General features: G+C 35.3%; 1 protein-coding gene across 7 annotated transcripts; it reads left to right on the top strand.

Annotated features, from left to right (window-relative positions):
• LOC110633829 (probable phosphoinositide phosphatase SAC9) lies at positions 1-27,209 on the top strand. Of its 7 annotated transcripts, none has more exons than XM_058136417.1 (17): positions 2-246; positions 1,515-1,557; positions 1,804-1,893; positions 2,006-2,042; positions 3,193-3,257; positions 5,249-5,847; positions 8,012-8,144; positions 8,622-9,838; positions 14,768-14,866; positions 15,058-15,228; positions 16,247-16,489; positions 17,998-18,426; positions 20,013-20,849; positions 23,374-23,571; positions 25,457-25,912; positions 26,005-26,235; positions 26,708-27,209. In XM_058136417.1, exons 5-17 carry the CDS (start codon positions 3,245-3,247, stop codon positions 26,987-26,989), a joined length of 4,908 nt encoding a protein of 1,635 aa, XP_057992400.1. In that variant the 5' UTR covers positions 2-246; positions 1,515-1,557; positions 1,804-1,893; positions 2,006-2,042; positions 3,193-3,244; the 3' UTR covers positions 26,990-27,209. The 7 variants fall into 7 exon arrangements, with proteins under 7 accessions (XP_057992420.1, XP_057992400.1, XP_057992413.1 ...); XM_058136430.1 differs by having other exon boundaries at positions 1,990-2,042; XM_058136433.1 differs by lacking the exon at positions 1,515-1,557.
• Positions 27,210-27,233: the final 24 nt, after the last annotated feature.

Here is a 27,233-nt window from a genome sequence, read left to right as displayed (position 1 = left end):
CAATATCTTCGTTTCTATCTTCTTCTTCTTCGTCTTCGTCTTCTTTGTTCGTGTTTTACCATTTGAACACATAAACTCAACTTTTCTTTCTCTTTCGCATTTGAATGTCTCTCTGCTTTCTCTGAAATCTTCAATCTCTCCGTTTCTCAATTTAATTTCAAATTCCTTAATCAACCAATTTGGTAATTTTCTCATCCTGATTTCATTTACCGTCTGCTTCTATTGGATCCTGCTTCTGAGCTCTCTGTAAGTTCGCCTTCTATGCTTCCTTCCATGGCATTATTTGTTACATGATTTCTTTGTGTTCTCCATAGATCTGATGCATCTAGGATCTGTTTGTGTGTGCTTTTTGTTTATGAGATGTTTGTTACATAGTTTCCTCAAGAAATGAGAAGAATCTGATTCTTAATGGATTGAGAAATTTGGAAACCAGTGCTTTTTGTTAATGGATTAGATGTTCCTTGTCTGATTCATGTTTTGCTAGAATTGAGTTTCTTTCACTATAGATGCTATTAAACTTTGTTCCTTCACATGTATGATATGTTGTTAAATTGGGAGGGAGTGCTGGTCAAATTATAATTTAATTCATTTAATTTTAGCTCATATAATCAATTACACATCAGAATGACTAGCTTTTTGTTTATATTTTTCTGATGCGGGATCTATAATTCTTAATATTTCTCCCTTAAGTGCAATCACACGGTTGGCGCTTAATTATATAGCCTTATGGCAGTTAAAATTCACAACTCAGTCCGGCTTTGGTATGTCAAATTATAATTTAATTCATTTAATTTGGGCTTATATATATTTTGACTAGCTAAGTCAATGTTGTAATTTTTCAACATATGTCTACTGGATCAGTTTTTTTTCTTTTTAATTTGTGGTATGAGTATCATATGCAATTCATATCAATCGATAACTTCTGTTTTCCTCTGTAGATTAGAAATTTCAATTTTCCTCTGAACAAATGTTGGGTGGAATTTGATTTTCCAGTTTGTTTTACACATACTTTCTCTGTTTGCTTTTCATGAAAAAAAAGTATCAGGTTGAACAAATGTGCCTTAAATTATTGCTTGCTTACATTTTGCTTAATTTTTCTAGTTTGAACTGCATGGCCCTGGTCTAACCAAGAATGGCACCTTGCAGAAAATAAATCCGGTTTCTTGTTCTGTATTATTTGCCATAACTGTTGTTAGAAGTAGGTCTCTAAAAACACTTTAAATATACTTACTGTTTCATGGGAATTATTTGTAAAACGCATTATATTTAATAAAATTTCAGTTTAAATCATGACTTTGTGGTATGATTTGGTAGTTTGTTCTTGAATCCATTGGACTAAATCCTACCTCTATTGGTTCATTTTCAGCTGTTTTTTGCCATCAGTAGTTGTGATTTTTCATTGTGCTCTATACTTGGAATTTCTAATGCCTGATTTAACTTCATTAGTATATGTGCGTTGCATAATTTTCTGTATGATACTTAATTTGGCTTCCCATGAAATTATTTGGCTTTAGGTAATACAAAAGGTTCTGCATTCGAATTTCTGTACAGCTCCAGGTGAGGCGTAGAGATTTAGCAAGCATTGGTTGAGTTGTCATTTAGTCAAGTTATGCACTGTGATCAGATTATTATTTGCATGATCAAATCAAGGCACTTTTAAATTTATTAATAATATAGCTTTATTCAGTGAGTGTACAATTGAGGTACAAAAAATTACGGGATGGATGTGTCTATCCAAAATTATTTATGACAGTAGTTTGCTTTTGTAGCAATTGTATCATTTTGCCCTCTTCTTTTTCATAGATATGAGAAGAGACATTCAAATATTCTGGCGCACATATCTCCGTGTTTGCCTGTGAAAGAAGGCGATCATGTTATTATTGGGCAATGCAGGTTAGTTTCAGTATCTCCATGTGATTTATTTTAACTGGTGTACTTTTACAATTTTTGGTCTCTTTCATTGGTCATTGTCCCCTTTTTTGGTTCAAATTTTTGACAAATGCAGGCCACTATCAAAGACTCTTAGATTCAATGTGCTTAAGGTGATTCCTGATGGATCATTTGTCAGTGGCAAGAAAGCCTTCATTCTTATATATGTTGATTAAAACACATCATGCAATTTTTCAATGTTATTCTTTTCTTATGGTTTATAATGGAACGTACAGCAAATCTCAGTTCATTGAGTGAAGTCTAGTAAATTAGGATTCTTGTTCATCTCATCTTTGGTGTGGTAACAGTCTAGTAAAGTGGTGGCTGCAGTGGTGAAGTGGCGGCAGCGGCAGAGTGGTTGTGATAGGGTGGTGGTGGTAGTGTTAATGTTAGAGTGATAGTGGTGGTAGATGTAAAAGGATAGTTTTGAAAAAAAAAAAGAATATTGAATTGAATTCTACATTTATGCCAAACATAATTAACTTCATTTGAAATGAATTCTATATTTAATATACATTATAGCAAACAAAGGAATTCATTCATTTGTCCATCATGGAATTCTTTTCATTTGCAAATGAATTCCATGATAGATTTGAACGAAATAGGGGCTTCGTTTCTTCGATTTTAGTATTTTATTTATTTTTGTTTGTTGAATCTAGCTTAAGATCTTTAATGTAGAGGGCAGGAAGTTGCTTTCTGGAAGTGTGTTTGGTTTTGTTTTGCTTTTGATTGGGTGTGGAGAGGAAGGATAGCCCTTTCTAAGATTGAAAGCCATACGGATTCTTGTTGGGAAAGGGCCATTTTGGTGTTTTGGATCTTAATTCAAATCTTGTCTATGATTCCTGGAAATATGGAGAGAGAACAATTTTAATTTTAATTCTTCACTTCGCTGCACTTTTAGCACTTACATGAGTTTGGGTAAATATTTCTAAACTCCTTGGTGGTAGGATATTTTTAAATAAAACTATGTTTTTTTAAGTGGATGAGGTTAACTTATTTTGGAACTCTCCCACTTTTGTGGCATTATATTCAGTTTTTTGAACCAAGTTGTAGAGTAAGAATATTGCTAGTTTTACAATAGACAGAGACCCACTCTTCTTTTCTTCAACATTTCAGTTTCAATTATTTATTTTGTAAGAGAATATATTTGCTATAGGAAGTTTTCTGCTGCTTGTTCATTATTATTTATTACTATTTCAGTCAATGAGTATTTCTGCTTTTCTCAGCTCCGTTTCATTGGATTATTTGCTCATTCCATCACAGGTGCTAAAATCTGAGGCAGTCGGTAACTATTAGTCAAATTTATTGAGTGCGCATGGAATCACCTGGTGAGTATCATACTACGTATTTGATGAATATATATTGAAAATTGGCTAACCGCTAGTGTAAAATTATCTATGAGAAATAGCTCGGGAAAAGCCTTAAACAGCTTATGTACCTTGTTTTTCATTGTCAAATTAATGCAGTTGTTATCATCATTCATGGATTTCTCACTTTTGATTTTTGTTGATAGAAGAACCACCCTAAAGTTGGCATGTAAAGGGGTTGGGGTTAGTATATCACGAAACCCATCACAAGTAATTTTTCCTCATATCAGGACATAGATCATGGATTATATCTTTAGGATGTGATACTGGGCTCCCAAATTAGGTAGCCACATTTTTTAGAATGGTTTGAGACTTGAGAGAACTTTATGTGCAGCATTTTAAAGAGATGTCATAGACTTTAGAACTCCTTGAAGATTAACATTCTAAGAGATTTTATAAGCTTACTGTTTCAAGGTTAGGTTCTGGCACACTCCAAGGAATGTTAAGTAACTTTAGCAGCTATGCCAAAGTGTTGTGCCTCCTTGTAGCTTGAATATATGTCAGTAGTTGTGAGTTGTGACCCACATTGGAGATTTAGTTCTTAAAGTTTATGGGATGTTTTAGAGGTTCTAACTTGGTGGCTAGAAGAATGAATCAACATAGGGAGTGAAGATCTGCATGAAGAGCCATGCTTTTGACTTGGGATTTCCTAAGGGATGTGACTGGTATTTCATGATTTGTGGGCCACTCACCCACATAAACTGGCAAAAACTTTCCCCTTGGTGTTGATGGAAGTGTTTATCTCATTGTGCAAGTGGAGCTGTTGTTGCTTACATCACTTGAGGCTTTCTTAGCGGACAAGCAGCGTACTATTTGTCCCATGATTCACAGATTCACTTTTTTTTTTTTTTTAATTCACAGATTCTCTTTAAATTACTCCTCTTCCCTTAAGTAAACCTTGAGCCATTTATGCAATTGATTGTTTTGTTGATCATCCATCAGTCCAAAAGAACCTTTAAATGGTTTTCACAATATTTATTTGGTGTGGGCCATTATGTCAAGAGAAATAAGATATTTGATGATCGATATCAAAAACAACCTGAGTGTCTCAACTATATGTGAGAAAAGAACCTCTGTTGGTTTGCTGGTGGAAAAAGTAATAGTCAGTCCTTTGGTTTTCCGTTTTGAGGCTGTTGAGGAAGAAACTGGATTATTTTCACAGTTTTGAGGAAGAAATTTTGAAGCCTTTGAAGAATATTGAATTCTATAATTGTGTCAATGGGCTGACAAGTGATACCTCATATTCACAATTGGATCAAATTGAATTTTGATGGTTTCAGCTGATAATGAAAATTTATGTGGATTGTGTTATTAGCAATTCCGTATGCCATATTAAAAATCTAAGTAGATTGATGTGAGTTCATCATCCCTTTGCTCAAGCTTGTCTCAGTAGTAAGCAGTTATACTATTTGTGTAAAGAAGATTGGTTACTTGTGTTTTACTGGTAAGTAGGGGCTCCTTGGAGAATAGTTGTTATAATTTCAGTTTTTAAGAATTTTGTGAACTAAATGAATTTATAATAGTGGTTTCTCATGGTTTGTAGATAGGATACTTGTGTGATTAGTCATTTGGCTAGATTCTGACTATGTATCTGGATGATTTTATGAATTGTGCTTAATTACTATCTTGATGAAAATTAACGTTCTGAAAAAAGAAATAGAGGAAAATTCTGTTGGGTTCTGGTTAAGGCGCTTGCTTTAAAGTGCAGTTGGCCAAAATATTGACATTGCTTAGAACCTCATAATTCATTTCATATTGGTTTCTTTTTTATTTTCATTTTTTATTTATTGTTCTTGTAGGTTTATCATGATTCACTTCTTGTTTTTCACTTCGATAAACAATGCCCAAGAGTTCATATCTTTATTTGATAATTACTTCTGAAACAAGAATGAAAATGCTCATATTTTGTGCTATTCTGTTCATGCACTGCTTTTCTGCTTGATTGCATTCAGTTGGTGGTTCAAGACACACATCTGTTGTTGTTGTGACTTTGGATTCTGGTGAGGTGTGTATTATTGCCAGCTTGTCATCTAGGACTGACACTCAGGTGATATATATTGATCCAACAACCGGAGCACTTTGCTACAGTGGGAAGCTGGGCTTTGATATCTTCAAATCTGAAGATGAAGCCTTAGATTACATTACAAATGGATCCCGGTGGCTGTGTAGGAGTACAACTTATGCAAGGGCAATTTTAGGTTATGCTGCCCTAGGAAGCTTTGGGTTGCTTCTTGTAGCTACAAAGTTAACTGCCAGCATTCCAAATTTGCCTGGTGGAGGTTGTGTATATACTGTGACAGAGAGTCAATGGATCAAAATATCTCTTCAGAATCCTCAGCAGCAGGGTAAAGGAGAAATAAAGAATATTCAAGATTTAACTGAGCTTGACATTGATGGGAAGCACTATTTCTGTGAGACAAGAGACATCACTCGACCTTTTCCAAGCCACATGCTCTTGGAAAATCCTGATGATGAATTTGTTTGGAATGGATGGTTTTCAACATCTTTCAAAGACATTGGGCTTCCACTGCACTGTGTCACTCTTCTGCAGGTTTTGCTTCACAACTCAGATTCTGTGCACAATGCTTTTAACTTGACTTCTTTCCAAATGTCTGTTTTTTGTTGTTTGATTTTTTCAGTTATGTAGTTGCATGTGTGTATATTTATTGCAGAGCTGTATGCTACAGCATGCATACATGCATGAGATATTGATGAGGTGACAAGAAATTATTAAATGAAGGAATGTAATGGTTTTGCTAATGAGTTGGCTTTGTTAGTTTTAGGTGCAAGCCTAAACAATACAGTCAAACTCAAATCTTTGTCCTGACTCCTGGGGCTGTTGAACAATCTTTTGCTCTAATAGCTTAAACTGTTAAGTTGTAAGCTAACATTGTGATCTGCACTTGTCACCTGTGGGTCTTAACTCTCAACCCTCCACTGGAGAGTTCAACTGATGTTTTGGGACTTGGAAAGTAATCGTATATTATTATGTCATGTTAAAACAACTGCTTTCTCTAAAAGCTTAATTTGTTAGAGCACATCGCTAACAATATATTCAACAATGGTAAGAAATGCTATCTATGAAGAAATTAGTAATGAAATGTGGCACTGGAACTTTCCCATTTTTCAACTGCTAATCTGTGAGTAATAATCTGTAATCCTTCGTTTCATGATCGCTTGTGGTTGTGGGTTATTCTGCCTATATTTGAGTATTTCAGATGATAATCTATGATAGGAATCAACAATTTGCAAATTATTGACCTAGAGTTAACATGCAGACTATTGGAACCAACCAACTACTGATGTTTTGGTTTTGTCCTGTTGCCACAATTCTTATATTATTTCTTTTATGATTTTTCTTGTCAATAATTCTTATGGTTAAATGTGATATATACAGGTTTATTCAGGCTGGTGTGGTTCTTAAAATACGATAAATAAAGGTGAAAAGCCAAAATTGTGTTTTGCTTGCCACTAACAAAATAAAAATCCTAACTATGACACCTTGGATTATAGACTCTAAAATTACACAAGCTACTTCTTTTTAGAACTAGGGTTAACAAATGATAAAGTCTTATCGTAGGAGAGAGTGACAATAGAGTTTTTAACTAACTGTCAAATATAATATAAATACAGACGTAGGTTTCGATGTTTGAGGTTTACTTTTGCTTTAGATTGGTTCATCAAACAACTTGTCAAAGGTTTTATTTTGTATTAGTCCTTATGTTTTTGTAGTCAAAGGCAACTCAGCAAACTTAGAAAGCTGAACTAACTCCAGCCAGAGCAGGTCGGTTATGCTGGTTGTCTGGTCAACCAAATTTGATAACAATAATTGAACATCAACTTGGAATTGATAGCACTTTTAGCCATCTCTCTCCCACACAGATTTGAACAGTATAAATAAAGTTATCTGTTCTGATTTGAAGCTTAAATATCCTTAGACTGTCCAGTTTGGATGCGTCTGCAACTTCCAGCTTACTACAAGGCAACTTAGAATCGCTCTGATCCATTATGTGATCACATCTTAAAATCTGGTCAGAAGATCATCTTGAATTGGGAATCTAGCCTATACAGTATTTGTGTTGCATCATTGTATTTCCGATTTATCATTACTTTTTGAGTTTTTTTGAGAAAATTCTAATTTGAACTTATCCTTTTGTAGAATATTATATAAATATCCATCAGCTTATCCATGCTACTGATTACTATGATTGCATAACTTTTAAAAATTATTTGGGTGTATATAAATGACGTTCAAGATGAAGTTTGGGATTGTTGGTTTTCTGGTTCTGGGTGTGAACAAATTATCTACTTTTTTAACTTAGTTTCTGATTTTTGTTTGAGCCTCTGACACCTCACAGCCATATAATGCTGCTTTCTGCTTTCCCTGTTATGTTTTACCTGCTAAAATTTTAATTTGTTGAATACATGCTCTTTGGAATCTTATGACTTTTTTATTTTATTTACCCATGTATCAAGCTTTAGTTGATTTTCTGTTATATTTAGTCCAGTTTTAGCTACTTCTTCCTCATCGCTTGACTGTGAGACTATCTGCATGCTTTACTTTCTATTCTCTTTATTTGCATTTATTTTTGCCTAACCTATGCTCACCCGGATTTACTTGTACTGCAGTCTTATTTATCTTAACAGGAGATAAATAAAGTGGTTAACATATAAGTTTTACATTTTGATTCTGTTTGCTTGATATTAATGTATAGGGCTTTGCAGAATGTCGAAGTTTTGGAAGCTTGGGTCAGTTAGAAGGGCTTGTTGCTCTTACAGCTCGTCGTAGTAGGCTCCATCCTGGCACCCGATACTTGGCTAGGGGGTTAAATTCATGTTTTAGCACAGGTAATATACTCTATGAATCAGATTTTGTTTTTCTAATTGGACATACCCATCTTATTACGTACAATGGTGAGGAATTATAGTGGATGTGTTTTCTTCTGCCTTTTTTTTTTCCTTCTTAATGCTCAACTAGACATGGCCTTTTTCTGAAGTTTTGAATTTTCACAGCCTGTAGGTATGTAGTGAGTGCATCAGGCTATGGCTTTTATTTTTGTAGAAATATGCTATCATGTAAAAGTGCCTTTTTTGCAGATGCATTCGTATTGTTTATAAGGCATTGTAATTACTTTGGTCCGGTTGTCATGCATGGATAACTTTTTTATTCCATATATTTGTTTTGTTTTATTTTGGTTTGCATTTTTGTTTCATTTCTATGTAATTGATATTGCATTTGTTGCATTTTATTGCTTTTATCTCATGTTATTTATTTGTGGTTTTTAAGTTAGTTTTGCTGAATTTGTGAAGAATGCACATAAACAGGAAATGAAGTGGAATGTGAGCAACTCGTATGGGTCCCCAAAAAGACTGGGCAGAGTGTTCCTTTCAACACCTACATTTGGCGAAGGGGCACAATTCCAATCTGGTGGGGTGCAGAACTAAAGATTACAGCTGCAGAAGCAGAAATTTATGTTTCAGATCGGGATCCTTATAAAGGAAGCTCACAGTATTATCAGAGATTGAGTAAACGATATGATGCTCGAAGTTTAGATGCAACTTTTGAGGAAGGTCAGAAGAAGAAAGCCTTTGTTCCCATTGTGTGCATCAACCTTCTCAGGAATGGAGAAGGAAAGTCAGAATCTCTCCTAGTTCAGCATTTTGAGGAATCTCTAAACTATATCAGATCAACTGGAAAACTTCCTTATACTCGATTACATCTAGTAAATTATGATTGGCATGGCAGTGTAAAACTAAAAGGTGAACAGCAAACAATTGAAGGACTGTGGAAATTTCTTAAAGCACCCACTGTTACTATAGGCATATCTGAAGGGGACTATTTACCTTCACGACAACGACTTAAGGATTGCAGAGGTGAAATCATCTATAATGATGATTTTGCTGGTGCCTTCTGCTTACGGTCACATCAAAATGGAGTTATACGTTTTAATTGTGCAGATTCTCTGGATAGAACCAATGCTGCTAGTTACTTTGGTGCCCTCCAAGTTTTTGTGGAACAATGCAGGAGGTTGGCCGTATCACTTGATAGTGATATGGTATATGGTTATCAGTCAGTTGATAACTATGGTGGATATAGTGCTCCATTGCCACCAGGCTGGGAGAAAAGATCTGATGCTGTAACTGGTAAGACATACTACATTGATCATAACACCAGGACCACAACATGGAATCATCCTTGCCCAGATAAACCTTGGAAAAGATTTGATATGACATTTGAGGAGTTCAAGAGATCAACAATTCTGTCTCCTGTATCTCAGCTAGCTGATCTTTTTCTTCTTGCTGGTGATATCCATGCAACACTATATACTGGTTCTAAAGCTATGCATAGCCAAATTCTTAGCATATTCAATGAAGAAGCAGGAAAGTTTAAACAGTTTTCTGCAGCTCAGAATATGAAAATTACTTTACAAAGAAGATATAAAAATGCAGTTGTGGATAGCTCTCGTCAGAAGCAGTTGGAAATCTTTCTTGGAATAAGACTGTTCAAGCATCTTCCATCAATTCCAGTTAAACCTCTAAATGTATGTTCTTATCTTATTTTTGGTTTATATATATATATAAATTAAGTTTGAAGTTATGCTGGAGATAGAAAAATATGAGAGCGAGAAGCTCTAGCTCTTTTTGAGGTGTTAACTTGTTTATTTTGAAGCAGGATGATGGGCAACATTGTCCAGATTATTGAAATTGTATAACTAAAGTGGAGGATTCTCCTAAAAACATAGGATAGTAATGAAAGACTACTAGTTCTCTCTTGTTGCTTAATATTCTTTGATTCTTTCTTTTCTTCAGTGGTTTTGACAGAAAGATATATGAGTTTGGAATTTGGATTGTTTAGGCTCATCTTAGTTTTAGCAACCTTTCGTTTTTACAGTCCTAACTCAAATTATTTTCCTTTATGGTTAAGTTTTTATTTAGGCTGGTTTGATAGGAAATGGCTCTTTTGAAATATTTGTAAATAGTATGTTTGTTAGGAAGAAGAAAGAAGGGTTCTCTGGGGATGTGGCATGTTTTTACTTGTTTAGTGTATTTGGCTGGAGTATAATGCTAGAGTTTGAAGACCATATTTAACTGCAACTTCTGTAGTACTTGATAGTTTCCTTAGCTTTGTTATGATGTTTTGCTTCATGGATTTTTGAAGGGATATTTTTAGCGGATATAAAAACTCCGCCTAAGAAGTTAGCGCTTAGCCGGTTCCAAGCCCGGATAAAGGAGGAGAGTTGCGGTAGGTGACAACCAGCGTAAAAATTTCGTTACACCTTATGATATGGATTCATAAACGTTAGGGCGTCCTCTACTTACGACGAGCTGCATCGGAGCCCGGGTGTAGTGAGAAATATGCAAGGGTGTAGTGAGAAATATGCAAGGGTGTAGGGCGTTCACCGAAAGCGATGCGCCATGCCGGCGCCCGGGTGTGGTGTTAAGTGAGCAAGAGTTCCCACATCATGGACAGGTGTGGGTAAAGAAGTTAGTCCATAGAACAGATAGTAGAACAGATAATGGAATAGAATACAAGATAGACATAGAAAACAATAGAAGATATCATAGAAGGAGACCAATTAGGAAGGAGCAGGATAGGAGGAGGATCAGGGTTGGTACTTGGAATGTTGGATCATTTACAGGAAAATTAATGGAGCTTGTGGATACCTTGGGAAGGAGAAGGGTGAATATTGCTTGCATTCAGGAGACTAAATGGGTAGGAGAGAAAAGCAAGGAAGTGGGTAATTCAGGGTACAAACTGTGGTTTATCGGAAAAGAGAAAAACAAGAACGGAGTGGGCATAATCATAGACAGGATATTGAAAGACGCTGTAATAGCTGTGAAAAGAGTTGGAGATAGAATTATATTAGTAAAGCTAGTATTAGAAGGAGAAACAATAAATGTAGTTAGTGCCTATGCCCCACAAATAGGGCTAGATAGTGAGAGTAAACAAAGGTTTTGGGAAGATATGGATGATTTAATGCAAAGCATACCGAATGAAGAGAATGTTTTCATTGGTGGAGATTTGAATGGACATGTAGGAAGTGATAGGCAATGTTATGAGAATGTTCATAGAGGTTTTGATTTTGGTTTTGGCAGTCGAAATGAGGAAGGAAAAAGCATCTTGGATTTTGCTATGGTATACGACCTAATATTAGCAAATACCTACTTTATAAAAAGAGAGTCACATTTAGTGACTTTCAAAAGTGGGTAACATAGAAGCCAAATCGACTTCCTCTTAACTAGGAAGACAAATAGAGCTCTATGCAAGGATTGCAAGGTCATTCTAGGAGAGGCTTTAACAAGTCAATATCGGTTAGTGGTCTTGAATGTCAAGTTTAGGAACAATTCAAGTAAGGTCAGAAGAAATATTGTAGCTCGAACAAAGTGGTGGGAGTTCAAAGGAGTAAAGCAAGTGAAGTTCAAAAATGAGCTTATCGAGTCCGAAGCATGGAAGATGGATATGGAGGCCAATGATATGTGGATATAGATGGTATCAAAGATTAGAGAAGTAGCTAGAAAAGTACTTGGAGAGTGTAAAGGATATGGACCACCCTCAAAAGAGAGATGGTGGTGGAATGAGAAAGTACAAAAGGCAGTGAAAAGAAAAAGGGAATGGTATAACAAATTACCTAATGTGATAATAATGAGGCATATATAAGATAGCAAAGAAAGAGGCAAAAAAGATAGTTAGTCAAGCAAGAGTACAGGCTTTTGAAAAGTTATATGAGAAACTTGGAACTAAAGAAGGGGAGAAAGATATTTATATATTAGCAAGGAGGAGAGAGGAAATGTCAAGATCTCAATCAAGTTAGGTGCATTAAGGATAAATAAGGAAAAGTATTGGTGAAAGATGATGACATTAATGAAAGATGGAGAAATTATTTTAATGATCTTTTTAATAATAGTCAAAATGGTAATAGCATGAATGTAGACTACAGAACAATAGAAAAGAATGTGAATTATACTAGAAGGATTATAACTTTAGAAGTAAAGGAAGCACTTAAGAAAAGAAAGTGGGTGAAGCCTGTGGATCCGATGGAATACCAATTGAAGTGTGGAAGTGTTTGGGAGATATGGGAGTGGCATGGTTAACTAAATTATTTAATAAGATTCTAAACTCAAAGAAAATGCCCGATGAATGGAAGAGGAGTATTTTAGTACCTATTTTTAAAAATAAAGCAGACATACAGAGTTGCTCAAACTATAGGAGAATTAAACTCATGAGCCATACTATGAAGTTGTGGGGGAGGGTTGTGGAGCATCGACTACGTCATGATACTTCTATCTCTCTCAATCAATTTGGCTTCATGCCCGGTCGTTCAACTATGGAAGCGATCTTTCTCATTAGAAGCTTGATGGAGAAATATAGAGATGTGAAGAAAGATCTACACATGGTTTTTATTGATTTGGAGAAGGCTTATGATAGTGTTCCAAGAGATGTCTTATGGAATGTGTTAGAACAAAAGAGGGTATCTATTAGGTACATACAAGTGTTGAAAGATATGTATGAAGGAGCAACTACTATTGTGCGCACAGTGGGAGGGGACATAAGAGATTTTCTGATCTCAATTGGATTACACCAAGGATTAGCTATAAGCCCTTATTTTGTTACATTAGTTTTAGATGAATTGACGAAACATATACAAGAGAGTATTCCTTGGTGCATGATGCTTGCGGATGATATTGTTCTGATAGATGAGACGCGAGAAGGAGTAAATAGAAAGTTAGAGCTTTGGAGAAGTACTCTAGAGTCAAAGGGCTTTAAGTTAAGTAGAACGAAGACAGAATACATGCATTGCAAGTTCAGTGAAGGCCAAACTGGTGATAGAGAAAGTGTTAGTTTGGATGGAGTGGTACTGTCCCAAAGTAATCGCTTTAAATATCTCGGCTCAGTCCTTCAAGTAGATGGAGGATGTGAGGAGGATGCTAGTCATAGGATTAAAGCCGGATGGTTGAAGTGTAGACGTGCCACGGGAGTTTTATGTGATCGCAAGATTCCTAATAAGTTGAAAGGAAAATTTAACCGTACAGCCACTCGACCAGCTATGTTATATGGTGGTGAGTGTTGGGCACTAAAGGAGTCGTATGCGTCTAAGATAAGAGTTGCAGAGATGAGAATGTTAAGGTGGATGAGTGGCCATACTAAACTAGATAAAGTCTGTAATGAGAGTATTAGAGAAAATGTAGGAGTAGTGCCAATTGAGGATAAGTTGAGAGAAGGGAGATTGAGGTGGTTTGGTCATGTGAAGCGTAGACATACGGAGGCTCCAGTTAGACAAGTAGCGCACATTAGGTTAAAGGATAGAAAGAAAAAAAGGGGTAGACCTAAATTGACTTTGAGGAGAGTAGTACAACATGATCTAGAAGCATTAGACATTTCTGAGAATTTAACCCAAAATCGTTTAGAGTGGAGAAAACGAATCCATATAGCCAATCCCAAATTTTTTGGATAAAGGCTTAGTTGAGTTGAGTTAAGTTGAGTATTTTTAGCGGATATAAACAAGGATTATGGAGCTCTTTTGCATTCATAGTTATTTTCCATTTGTATCTTTTTTGTTTGGATCATAAAACCTTATTCAGCTGCTTTTTCTTTTTTCTCTTAGTTAATTTTTTTTTTTTAATTTTTTAATAAAAAGAAAGAGAGAAAGAAAATACGACTGTTGACGCAAGAGAGAATGCGGACATTACTTGGTTGAGTTTTAAGCTTTAACCCTTCTGAGTCTGACTTTATGGTTGATCCTTTTTCTTTTAAGTTTTAGTGATCCAGATTAAGTGATGAGATTCATCTTGAACATAATGGTCCTCTGCATCATTAGGAAATTTAAAAGAAAAAGTGCATCTAAAGGGATGAGTGTCCGAAATAGAAAGTAGCCTACAACACATGCTACTGGCAATTTTTTGTGATGCTTTCTGTAGTAGTTGCAAGTAAACCTGTCATTATTTTAAGGTGCTCTAAAGCCTCTTCTAATTATTAGTCATCAAGCATAGTGAAATGTGGTTGTATTAGTGACTCCAAGTCCAAATTATTGGATTTGACCTATCGTTTAGTTTTTAGTCATCTACCCTATGGAATTGTGGTATGTTTGGAAGTGATTCCTAATTATTGGATTTGGCTTTTGGGTTCAGGTTACCGAGCAACTTGCACCAAAATTTTCATTTTGTTGCTAGCTCTTTATGAGGCTTATTTTTTTTTTAAAGCTGATTATAATTTAGCCTGTGATATTGTTGCCTATCAAATAATTTTCTTGAATTTTTGGCTTGACCAAACCATGTTTATTGATAAGAGAAGTAACTCTACTGCTCACAGAATGACTAGCTTTGGTACACAAGGGTATTTATTTTGAGGGAGGGGACATCTCATTCTATTTCAAAATATTTAATTATGCATAAAACAATTTTCATTTCAAGCACCAACTTATATCCAAATTAAAGATGATTCAGTTTATGTTATATTGCATTGACCATTACAGGTACCATCTCGACCGTGTGGTTTCTTTCTTAAGCCGGTTGCCAACATGTTTCCAAGTGGGTCCAGTCCTTTGAGCTTCAAAAAAAAAGATCTCATATGGGTATTAGAATGTTCTCTCTTTTCTTTTTCTTTTTTCATCCTTACATTTTATTGAAAAATGATATGAATTGCAACAAAAGCTTTTTCAGCTGTCTTTGTATCTTTCATATTGAAATCAGCTAGTGCTTCTTTTCTTTGGTCATTTTAGTTTTTAAAAATCACGTTAATATAAGTCATTTTTTGGTCTAACAGGTTTGCCCACAAGCTCCAGATGTGGTTGAACTTTTTATCTATCTTGGTGAGCCTTGCCATGTCTGTCAACTTCTTCTAACAGTATCTCATGGGGTAGATGATTCAACTTATCCGTCAACAGTTGATGTGAGGACGGGACGCTACCTAGATGGGCTTAAACTTGTTGTAGAGGTATTGTCTGTTTCTTACATTTTGCTCCTTAAAAATTGTCTATACTCTACTATCGCCTACTCTTATGGTGGATAGGATATGCTCTTAATTATACATGAAGAATATGCATTTCCCCACCTTTGGTTTATTGGTAAGTTAATGGGTCATCTAGAAATTTAATTACATTCTTCTTTACCCTTCCCTCCTGAAGAGAATATTTTCTGTGTATTTTCTTAAATGAGATACAAGGTATTTATATATAAAGAATCCTATAATTAAGTATTCTAATTGGGAAGATATCCCAATAATTATGCTAACTAATTAAGAAAGAATATTATGTACATAATTATAGGATTGACTTTCTATAACACCTCCCTCCCTCCCTATTAGTAATTGTATGGAAGCTTGTTTGGAAGAAGAAGAGATCGGGTTGGGAGAAACTTCTGTTGATGAGCATTAGAAAAAGAAGGAAACAGCAAAGGAAGTGAAAAACGTGGAATAGCCAAAGTTCTGGTGGTTTCAAAGTGATGGCTGCTTGCTTGGCAATATCCCTGTTTTCCCAAGAGTTCTGAATTTGATATGTATTTCTCCAAGCTTGAAACTGCTAAACAACTTCTAATGTTCATGGTTTATGATCAGCAATTTCAGGCTCCTAGAAATCCTAAGCAAATTGAGAATGCTCAACAGAATTGGGTCTAAACAACTATCAAAGTTCATGATTTTGTTTTCCTTTTTAATTTCCTGCTTAACATGTATTGTACAGAAACTTACTCTGGGCCCACCTGTTCCTGTCTTCCTGATCCAACTATGCTCCAATTCTAATATTGAGGATAAAAACAAACTTTGTGATTTTACTAGGCATAGTTATATGTTAATTTTAACATATATTTGCTGTTAGCCTGCCAAAGGAGAATGGAAAAGCTTTCATGCAAGTTCATGCTCAGATTACCAAAATAACAGAGTTTTGCATGTATTCATTGGCTCAAACACAATCTTTTGCTCTTCTGTGTCTTACTTTGGACTTGTTGAATGTTTACAGGGTGCTTCAATACCTCAGTGTGTAAATGGGACAAACCTTTTAATACCCTTGCCAGGACCAATTAGTGCAGAGGATATGGCTATCACAGGAGCTGGTGCACGTCTTCATGCTCAAGATACAACCACCCTTCCATTATTGTATGAGTTTGAAGAACTAGAGGGAGAATTAGATTTCCTTACCCGTGTTGTGGCAATTACATTTTATCCTGCTGTTTCTGGAAGAAGTCCTATGACTTTTGGTGAGGTAAAGATCAGTTCTCACAGTGATGTTCCTGATGCATTATATGTTGTTTATCTTTCATTGTTATATCCATATTGATTTTATGGTTGATTATGGTAAAGATTTTACAGTAATTTGTTTAGTTTTTTTTTTTTTAATGCATTGCCATGAGTGGACTGGCTTTATGAAAACTGTTATCAAGGAAATCTGTGCATGTGAGAACTGCTGAGCCAAAAAAAAAGCCGTTACATTGAGCTCTTACATATGTGATTGAAAGTTTAAACCAACTGTGAAGTGCTTTATGATAGCTTGATTAATTTTGACAGGGATATTGTTGGTAAGTTAGTCATTACTTATTGTGAATGCAGGTTCAGTTCAATTAAAATTTTAAAGGTATTTATTATGGGCAAAAAGCTTTTCAGTTTTACATATCCTGCAATCTTTTGTAACTTATGGTGTTTGGTAGGTGGCTAGTACTATAATTGCCTCCAGCCTAAGGAACCTAATGGTGGACCTTTCCATTTGTAGTTTTGGACTCTTGGATACATTAATCCTCTCTTGTTTTGAGTAATAGAAGATTGACCTTGTAAGGAAGGCTTAATGCTTTGTCACATACTATCTCTTAAGTCTCTTGTCCTCTACTGTATTAGTTGTTGCTACTGATTAGATGAGATGCAAAGGCTAGAACAATGTGAACATAACTTTTTGTTTGGTGTTTGGGGAGAGTGTCTCTTGTTTCTCTGAACAGGTTGATTTTTTCAATTTGTTAATGGTATTAGCCAAGGTGTGTGGCCAGTGAGTCTGGAGATGGAATCTGAATTAGAGCTTTTCTGGTGACAATTCAAGTACAATTTTTGTTGAGCTGGCAGACTTGGAGATGATGGAAATATTCACAAATATAGTTCTAAGTTTGGGCTCTCATTTAGAGGAATTTTAAGATCTCTTCTTGAATGTTCAATGACATATTGGCTGAATCTCTACTTTTAAACTTGCTAATGCCCTTTTTGTTTTGTAGTTACTTGTGAAATTTGTGATTAATTTTTTCTTGAGCAATTTTTTGGCAGTGTCATTGATTTTGTGTTTGGGAGGGAAAGGGGGGAAAAGGTAGGGGGAGAGAAAATGGCTGTGGGATCCACAAATTTATTTCTTGATGAGTGGGTCCACAGCCCCATTTTCTTTCCCCCCTCCCCCAAACTGCATGAGGTCTTGGATAAGGCAAATGTTATGCAGAAGCAGTTTTTGCTACTTCAAGATTTGTGTTCATTCTTGCATGATTTTCTTCCCTTGTTGAATGCTGAGGAGGTTTGGATGGTCAGGCAATATCTTTTGTTTGAGGGATTATACTTTCCTATAAATAAAGAAAAACGGGAATTTTGTGTTTCTGTCTGTCATGCTTAATAAATCAAATTGTTGTTGATTTACCTTTTCTATCCTTTATTTCGTTTATTTATTCTGTGAATTAAGTTTTTCTGGCATTCTAGGTTTGCTTTAATTGTTTCTGTATACTGATGCTTTATTGCATTTTGTCACAGATAGAGATCCTTGGAGTTTCTCTTCCATGGAGCGGTGTATTTAATAATGAAGGCTCTGGTGCAAGAATAGCTGAAGTTGTTAAAAAGGGTCTTAAAGAAACTAAAACTAATCCATTCTTGTCTAGTGCAGACAACAATCCATTTTCTAACACTTCTTCAACTAATGAAACTGTGATGCCATCAATGAAAAAAACTACTTCTGCAAACTGGCTTGATCTTTTGACTGGAGATGATGGGGTTTCAGAACCTGTTTCTCATCCACTAGCACAAAATAATGTCCAAGAGGGAAGTGACATGCTTGATTTCTTGGACGAAGCTGCCACTGAATATCATGGTGCTGTAACTGATTGTAAGTTTTCTTCATCACATGATGCAAGTAGCGCGCAGAAGTACATTAATTGTCTCAAGAACCTTGCAGGGCCACGAATGGTATGTTGTTGCTTCTTTCTCTGTGTTGCAATATTGGTGCTTGCTTTATCCTTGTAAGGTTATGTTTGCATAGTTCTTAACATTTCCTTTCTTCCCCAAAAAAAAAAAAAATTCTTTGGTCTCACTCTGATGTCTTTCAGTGCTGAGATATCTAGGGCTTGTTTAGTTGTTAAAAAAAATTTCCATTTTCATTCTAGTTTTCTTTTCTGTTTCTTAGTTTTCTGATTTTCTATTTCCAAATGGAAAATTGAAAAAATAGCAAACACGATCATTTGTTCACTGCTTCATTTTCCATTAAGCTAATGCATGGCTGAGCCGCTGAGGTCCAATGACAATTGAAAACAACTCCAACTTGAACTGATGTGCGATTTCTTAACAAGAAAAAAAGCAAATGAATTGAAGCAAGAAAGATTAGAGAAATCTGCCTACCAAGTACCAAGTTGTTTGGTACATTTTGATCAAGAAACTTTGGACATCTTGTGTTTATAAGTCAATTTGTAAGGGTCGCTGTGAACTTGTTGAAAAAGTGTGGTGAAGAGAAGCAAAAATAAGAACAACGGGGAAAGAAGAGCTCAATAACTTAAAGGAGATAGAGAGTGAGGTGAAAAACCTGGTCAAACATTCCTAAGATAACCTGAGATAACCGAGAAATCTTGTTTCATTAACCAAAAATAATCAAAACAAAAAACTTGTTCTTGATATTTTTTGGAATTCATTACAAAAGAATATAAAACCATCCAAATGATTGAGAAGGACAACCTGCAAATGAGAGTTTAGTGGTTATTTTAGGTTGACTTGTAAGCTAGAAAAGGTGGGAAGTCAGGTGGGCAGGTCTGGCTCCCTGGGGCTTAGCCTACTATGCTTTCTGGGCCCATGATTCTCAACAGAGGCCACAATCTATAATTGTCAAGCATGAATTTAGCCATTTTGGTGGTGTAGAACCAAATTTTCGACCCAATACAACATGGAAGCTTGCCTGTTTGATGATCTACGCTCCTGGGCCGGTGATTCTCAACATGCTTAACAGAGGCCACAACCTGTCATTGTCAACCATGCCGTTCTTATGTATTTAACCATATTAACTGTTTAATTCTGATTAATTAAGCAGCAACTCTGATTGCCTTAAAATCAAGACCAGAAAAATATTAATATTTAGTTTCTCTGCGCTGAGGCCACACTGTAGATTTTTGCATGATGCACATTTAGGCCTCAACATCAAGTATGGTCATGCATTGATCTGTAGGCCGGCTTTTAACAAGTAGTTGCTTTCACAAACTGGGGCTGAAGATGTTGCTTAAGCAACCTGCATAGCAGGTCCAAATGGGATCCAACTGCAATCCTGGACCTTCTAAGCACCAGTCATCTTGCTTCAAGAGATTAAAAATTCTTTCAAATAGATTGTTAAATTTGGACAGAGTGTTGGACAAATTACATTTTTATTAGGTTTTACTACGGGCTTGTATAAGTGATTATTTATATTGCATATTTATATATTGAAGTGCTTAAATTAGGACTGTGGACAAATTTTCATTTATTATCATGATAGAGTAGAAAATTCATTGAACTAATTTAGTTTAATTTTGCAGACAAGAAAGTTTGACTTTGTTGAAGCAATGAAACTTGAAATTGAAAGGCTCCGTCTGAATCTTTCTGCTGCTGAAAGGGATAGAGCTTTGTTGTCCATTGGTATTGACCCTGCTACAATAAATCCAAATGCTTTGATTGATGAATCATACATGGGCAGATTGTGCAGGGTTGCAAACACCCTTGCTTTACTTGGACAAGCTTCGCTTGAGGACAAACTTAATGCTGCTATTGGTCTGGGTAATATTGATGATAACGTAATAGATTTTTGGAATGTTTCTGGAATTGGGGATAGCTGTTCTGGTCCCATATGTGAGGTGCATGCTGAAACAATGGCACCAACACATGCATCCTCTGTCACGTCCTCTGTGGGAGCTTCACAATCCATCTTGATATGCTCTGAATGCGAAAGAAAAGTTTGTAAAGTTTGTTGTGCTGGGAGAGGAGCTCTTTGGCTTATGAGTAGTAACTCGAAGGATGCTACAAATTATAATGGTCTAGCAAGTCAGGGTGGGTCAAGCCATGGCAGCCAAATTGACAGTTCTACAAGTCGTTCAGTGCCACTGGATAGTGTTATTTGTAAACAATGCTGCCGCGACATTGTCCTTGATGCATTGATCTTGGATTATTTGAGAGTCTTGATTAGTCTACGAAGAAGGGATCGTGCTGACAGTGCTGCTCACAAAGCTTTGGACGAGGTTATAGGATCTCCCTTAAGGGGTGGTGTTCATGAAAAAAGCCCGTCTTCTGACAGTCAGCGAGCTGCCAAGGCCCTACAAAAACTGCTTTCTGGGGGAGAATCACTTGCAGAATTTCCATTGGCTAGCTTCTTGCACTCGGTATGGTCTTACCGTCTATGAACTTGATATTTATCTTTTTCCTGTTGTATTACAACCTTGCTATTATATATTGGACTATGAGTAAATTTGGATGGATCTGCCAAAATCAGTTGCCCAATATTGCTGTGATATTGACTGGTGTTAGATATCCATCTTTATGCATTTACAGAGATCTTTTTACTTTTATTATATATTCTGTAGATTCAATTTATCAATTGCTCAATTGGTTTATTAAATTGATAATGTTTTCCACCCAACCCAGTTGTGATTTTTCATCAGATAGGATCGCCTTAGATGGAATGAGAGGCAAGATATCGCATTGTGTCTTCTTTTCAATCTGAACTCCTAGCTTGGTCTAGTTGATGAGCCCAGGTTTTGTGATATTGAGCTAAAGAGTGCAAGGTCTCCAGAATTGTGACATATAAAATATAGTTTTAAGACAAAAGGTGTAAGCAATGTCTCTCCTGCGGTCCTGCCAATATATGCAAGTGGTGTCAATGTCATATTCACTAGATTTCAGCATTCAGGGTGCAGTCCCACTTTGTAATGTGAGGGGCTACCCCTCATCACACTACAACACCCCCCCTGCCCCGCAACCCCCCCCCCCCCAAAAAAAAATAAAAACCCACGCATACGCACACACACAACAAACATCGTTTCTTTGCTTCAAAAGTTTTATGGTGCCTCATTTCCATCCTGTAAAGAGGCCAAAACTGCTCTTGAAAGTGATCCACATATGGAGAAAACAAACAAAATCTAAGTATCATGAAACAATAATTTTTATTGTAATTTGTCTTTGCATTAGGAGCTATATGGTGGGAAATAACATCCCACTTGGTTTTTCCATTTGAATTTTTCACCTAGTTTTGTTGGTGTAAGAAAATGAAAAGCTGAATTTCATTTTCATTTAAGTTGGTAAAACTAATATATAAGTCTATTTCCTTGTACATGTTCAGTTAACTTGGTAAAACTAATATATAAGTCTATTTCCTTGTACATGTTTATTTGATTAGTTTGTTATTATTTGTTATTTGTTGTTTTAAAATCTTATTATCATGCTTAATTATTTATTATTATTTTATTCGAATCAATTTTGTTCTTAACAAAAATGAAAGATAGTAAGAGTTTTTCTTAATTGCTTATATATAAATAATGATCTAGAATTTGAATATGAAAATAATAGCTAGTAGATTCTATTTTATGAAGGATTTAATTTAGTGCACTTTGATCACAATAAGTAACTTTTCTGTATACATCAAGTAAAAAATTGGCGTGCACACACGCGCTCACCCACATACATGCCTTATTTTACTTATACACAGAATAAAAAAGATTGTAAGAGGGGAGATTTTTGCTTATTAAAATAACGTAAATATAAAGTTGGTTTAAATGTGTTTCTTTATGTCCTGTGCCACCACTCATTTTTCTTCCCCTTCCTTTGCCTCTCTACACGGTTTAGTAGGGCTATGCACGGTTCTTGGGGGAACCGAACCGAACCGAAGAGCCATACCGAACGAACAAGAACTGTACCGAATCGAATTTATTTTGATATTTTGGTTCGGTTCTGGTTTTTTACTAAGAACCGAACTGGAATTGTACCGAAACAGAACTGGAACCGAACTGAGAATCGAATTTGTATATATGTTTTTCTATGTTTTTTTTATATGTATTATTTATTTTCAATATAATTATATATACTTATGTATGTATATATAATTATGAACTAAATACAACATAATATTATATTTCATTTTTTTATATTTTCTTAATAATTTTGATTATAAATACATTAAATTAACTTATCATTCTTAGTTATAAATATACTATTATCTTATATATATATATATATATATATATATATATATTAATTTTTAATTATATTTATATCTTAAAGTTAAATATTATATGATTAATAAATAGTTAAAATGTATATTATATGATATACTTATGCTATTATATTATATAATATATTTAATCATAAATTATATATGCACCTTAAAGTTAAAGATTATATAATTTAGGTATAGCTAAAAGATACATTATATGATATATTATGTACTAATAATTCAATTCAAAACTTAAATACTAATTCAAATATGACTTTTTAAGGAAATAATTATATAAAATTGTTTTAATAACCGAAAACCGAACCGGAATAGTACCGATCCCAATCGGAACCGAAGAACCGAGAACTGTACTGAACTTGAATCAAAACAATGAAGAACCGAATCAGAACCGTACCGAAATTTCAATTCAGTTACTGTTCCTAGGCAAACCCCGAACCGATCACCCCTACGGTCTAGCCTAAATAGTTATTTATATATATATATATATATATATATATATATATTTGGCTGAGTTAGTAAGCTTTTGTAGTAACTGAACAAATATTACAAATGGTAGTCTTGGTCCGGTGACCAATGCATGGCTAGATGTGAGTATTTTGCTATAAGATTTCATGCTGCATAAGTTTTTACAATCTGGAACTTCTACTTGGTGCTTGATAATGTATTTGTGATTGTAGGTTGAAACGGCAACAGATTCAGCACCATTCTTCTCATTACTTTCTCCACTGAAATTTGGGTCACGACAGTCATATTGGAAAGCTCCTTCAACTACCAATTCTGTCGAATTTGTTATTGTTCTTAGTTCCCTTTCTGATGTCAGTGGAGTTATCTTTCTTGTTAGTCCTTGTGGCTATTCAGTGGCTGATGCTCCTAATGTACGTGCACCTGCCCTTTCATTTCCTTATATCATTTCTTATTTATAAGATTTTTGTTGATGTTCGTTTAGAGTGGAGAAAGCGAATCTATATAGCTGACCTCAAATTTTTGGGATAAAGGCTTAGTTGAGTTGAGTTGAGTTGAGTTGAGTTAGTTGTTACCCATAATGAGGCCCTATATTTAGCCTAATACATGGACTATGCACATATAGTCAGATTTATGTTCAATTGAAATATAATCTCAGTTCTAGGTTACTGTTTTTATAGCACAAATATTATTGGAATTTAAATGAGTTCTAGGTTACTGTTTTATACCACAAAGATTTAGCTTGAGATCAAAAGAAATCCTTTCAAATGTTTGAGCATAGAAAGAGTCCTATTTCCTTTCCTAGGCCTGGATAGAATTTATCTCAAGAAAGCATACATTGGAGCAAATTTGCAATTTAACAATTTGCTAAGAATGTTACAAACAAAGAGTTTATTAACATTGATGAATTGGCAAGGAGTGCTGGAGTGGTATTGTAAATTATTAAATTACAATAGAAATAAACCTTTGCAAAAATGATTAGATGCTAATTTTATTGATGAGAATAATTTTTATGCTGGAAACAAATTGCTGGACAGGGAAATATATTTTTGGTCTTGGGCATCAAAGAGTTAAGGAGGCTCTAACCTTAACAATAAAATCATGTTGTATGTTCTCACATGCATATAGGGGTATAGATTTTTCAGTATACCACTAGCTGGAAAGACTAGTTTCAGAGATTTCGTCATCATTAGATCATTAGAAATTAATGTTTCTCTTGAGCTTTTCGGCTTGCATTTAAAGCTTTTTAACAGTGTCAATAATTCTTAACTCAGTTCCACATTAAATTCTGATACTTGTGTCTGTCTTTGCAACAAAAGCATGGTATTGACATCATGTTTACATGGTATTGATATCACTGACAAAGCATATAGAGGTAGATTGTCACTTTATCAAACACAAGGTTGAATCAGGATGTATTGCTACTAGCTTTGTGAATTCAAATGACCAGTTGGCAAACATCCTAACTAAATCTTGCGGAGGATATCAGATTGACTACATTTGTAACAAGCTAGGTGCATACGACATGTATGCTCTAGCTTGAGGGGGAGTGTTGAGAATCTTGCTATAAATGTGCCTTAGATTGTGTCGTAATTATGCCTTAGATTAAGAGAGTGATTTCATGCAATGATAGTGCCTGTATATATGTTTTCTTCCTTTTTCTGTGTATATGTAACAGTATATATACCCTAATGGCTTGAGGGAATAATCAAGCTTCTCATTTTTTTACACTGACCTTTCTTATCTCTTTCCTCTTCTCCTTTCGCAGTTTGTTTTGTACTGTGCTGTTGGTGAAGAAAAGGGAAAGAATATTTAGTAATCATTTCTATTAAATAATAAATTTTGATTTTTCACGTACATTTTTATTAAGAAGTTTTGTTCAGATATTTTCTGTTGGCAATATTAATGCTTTAGTATATCATAATTTATTTAGTAAACATAGTTTTCCTACTTGTATTCAGTCCAAGGTTTTCTATTCTGTAATAATTATTGGTTCTCATATGGAGCATCCTAATCAACTCATGTTGTTACCTTATTTTTGAGGATTGAATAAGACTATTGAGTTTTCAAATATTAGTTCTTTTGTTTCCTTGTTCTGCTTGCTTGGTTCTATGTTAGCTGTGTACCATGGGTTTGCTGTATTTTTGTTACTGTTATTTTATCAACTTCAATTCTCCATTCAGTCTTACATGCTATTACCATACCCGTGGTAGTTAGCTCCTTGTTGCAATTATTTCATCTGCATTTTTTTTACAATATTTTCACCTTTGATGAGTTCCGTCTTATTGTTGTTCACAGGTTCAAATCTGGGCCAGCAATAAAATACAGAAGGAAGAAAGGTCATGCATGGGAAAATGGGATGTTCAATCATTGGTTCCATCTTCGTCGGAAATTTATGGGCCAGAAAAGTCAGGTGGAGATGATGAAGTACCTAGGCATGTGAAATTTTCCTTTAGGAATCCTGTTAGATGCCGAATCATTTGGATAACAGTACGTCTTCCACGACCTGGATCAAGTTCTGTTAATTTTGAGAGAGACTTTAATCTTTTATCCTTGGATGAGAACCCTTTTGCGCAAGTGAATAGACGTTCTTCTTTTGGTGGCTCAGTTGAAAATGACCCATGTCTTCATGCTAGAAGAATTTTGGTAGTTGGAAGTCCAGTGAAAAAAGAGATGGGGCTTACATCACAGGAATCTGACCAGATGAATTTTAATAGTTGGCTGGAGAGGGCTCCACCGTTGACTAGATTCAAGGTATCAAATTGCTATCACATCTGGTCATGGTATGTGGACGCTACCACTGATAATCTTCTTCTTCTAACACTTATATATTTTTTACTTCTCAGATTCCAACTGAGGCTGAGAGGCTAATGGACAATGATCTTTTCTTGGAGCAATATTTGCCACCTTCTTCTCCTTTGCTTGCTGGATTTCGTTTTGATGCCTTCACTGCAATAAAGCCTCGTGTTACCCATTCTCCATCTTCAGATGTAGATACATGGGATACGTCTGTAACATTTTTAGAAGATAGACACATTTCTCCTCCGGTGTTGCATATTCAAGTTTCTGCACTTCAGGTATCATCATCAGACCAACTTTAAATTTTAGTAAGCATTTGCAACCAAATAATTGATGCCATGTTGGAAGTGCAACTAGATATCTCCAGTAGGACTTGCATGGGAGGGAAAGGAATTGTGAGGAACGCTTCTCACTTCTACAACACATACATATGGATTATCTGTCTGCTCATCCACAGATTTTTAGGAGCCTATGATTGCAAATTTTGCCGTTCCTTTAGTGATTCTTGCTCCTGTGCTTGTTGTAAGAAAGCAGTTGAAAATCCTCATGAAAAAAGAGGGGGGAAAATTGGGGTTAAACCATTTATTAAAATGACGATAAAAGGCTAAGCTTAGTAAATCATCTATAGTTACCTTTTCCTTTCCCATTTTCACTCTCTCATTAAACATGGACGACGCCAGTTTGTTGGCCAGTGGTTTGTTTGATCAAGTAATTGGAACTAAACTGAAAAATCACATAAATAAATTACAGGAACCACACAGCATGGTAATTATTGGTGAGTATCGACTGCCAGAGGCTAGGGCCGGAACCTCAATGTACTTTGACTTTCCCAGACAGATTCAAACGCGCAGAGTTTCCTTCAAGCTTCTGGGTGATGTTGCAGCATTCGCAGATGACCCAGCAGAACAGGACGATTATGACTTACGAGCTGCGCCTTTAGCAGCAGGGCTGTCTTTATCAAATAGGATTAAGTTGTATTACTATGCTGATCCTTATGAACTTGGAAAATGGGCTAGTCTTTCTGCAATTTGATTGCCATTTATGCTTGAGAAAAAGGGTTTTGAGCATTGGTTGTGATTGCTTTTTTTTTTTTCGTATATTAGGAAAAATGTAAGTTTCAAATTCATTGTTGTAATAATATCACTGGTGTTGGGAAATCAGAATACATCTCTTCTTCCAAGAGAAATTTTGTAAAAGAACGTAGCAATTATTTTGCTTTGAGATTTCAAACTTACAAGATGTACGTCAGTTCTTTCTTCCCCTCTATTTTACTTGT

The sequence above is a fragment of the Hevea brasiliensis genome, chromosome 2 (assembly GCF_030052815.1).
Source record: "Hevea brasiliensis isolate MT/VB/25A 57/8 chromosome 2, ASM3005281v1, whole genome shotgun sequence".
Classification (NCBI taxonomy): Eukaryota; Viridiplantae; Streptophyta; class Magnoliopsida; order Malpighiales; family Euphorbiaceae; genus Hevea; species Hevea brasiliensis.
Note: the sequence above shows the minus strand (reverse complement) of the source record. Positions and strands in the feature narration are given on the sequence as shown.

Coding starts and splice junctions, on each gene's coding strand:
- LOC110633829 (XM_058136426.1), top strand. Junction 18,427..20,012: donor ACCTTGCAGGGCCACGAATG/GTATGTTGTTGC, acceptor TTAATTTTGCAG/ACAAGAAAGTTTGACTTTGT. Junction 25,913..26,004: donor CACCGTTGACTAGATTCAAG/GTATCAAATTGC, acceptor TTTACTTCTCAG/ATTCCAACTGAGGCTGAGAG.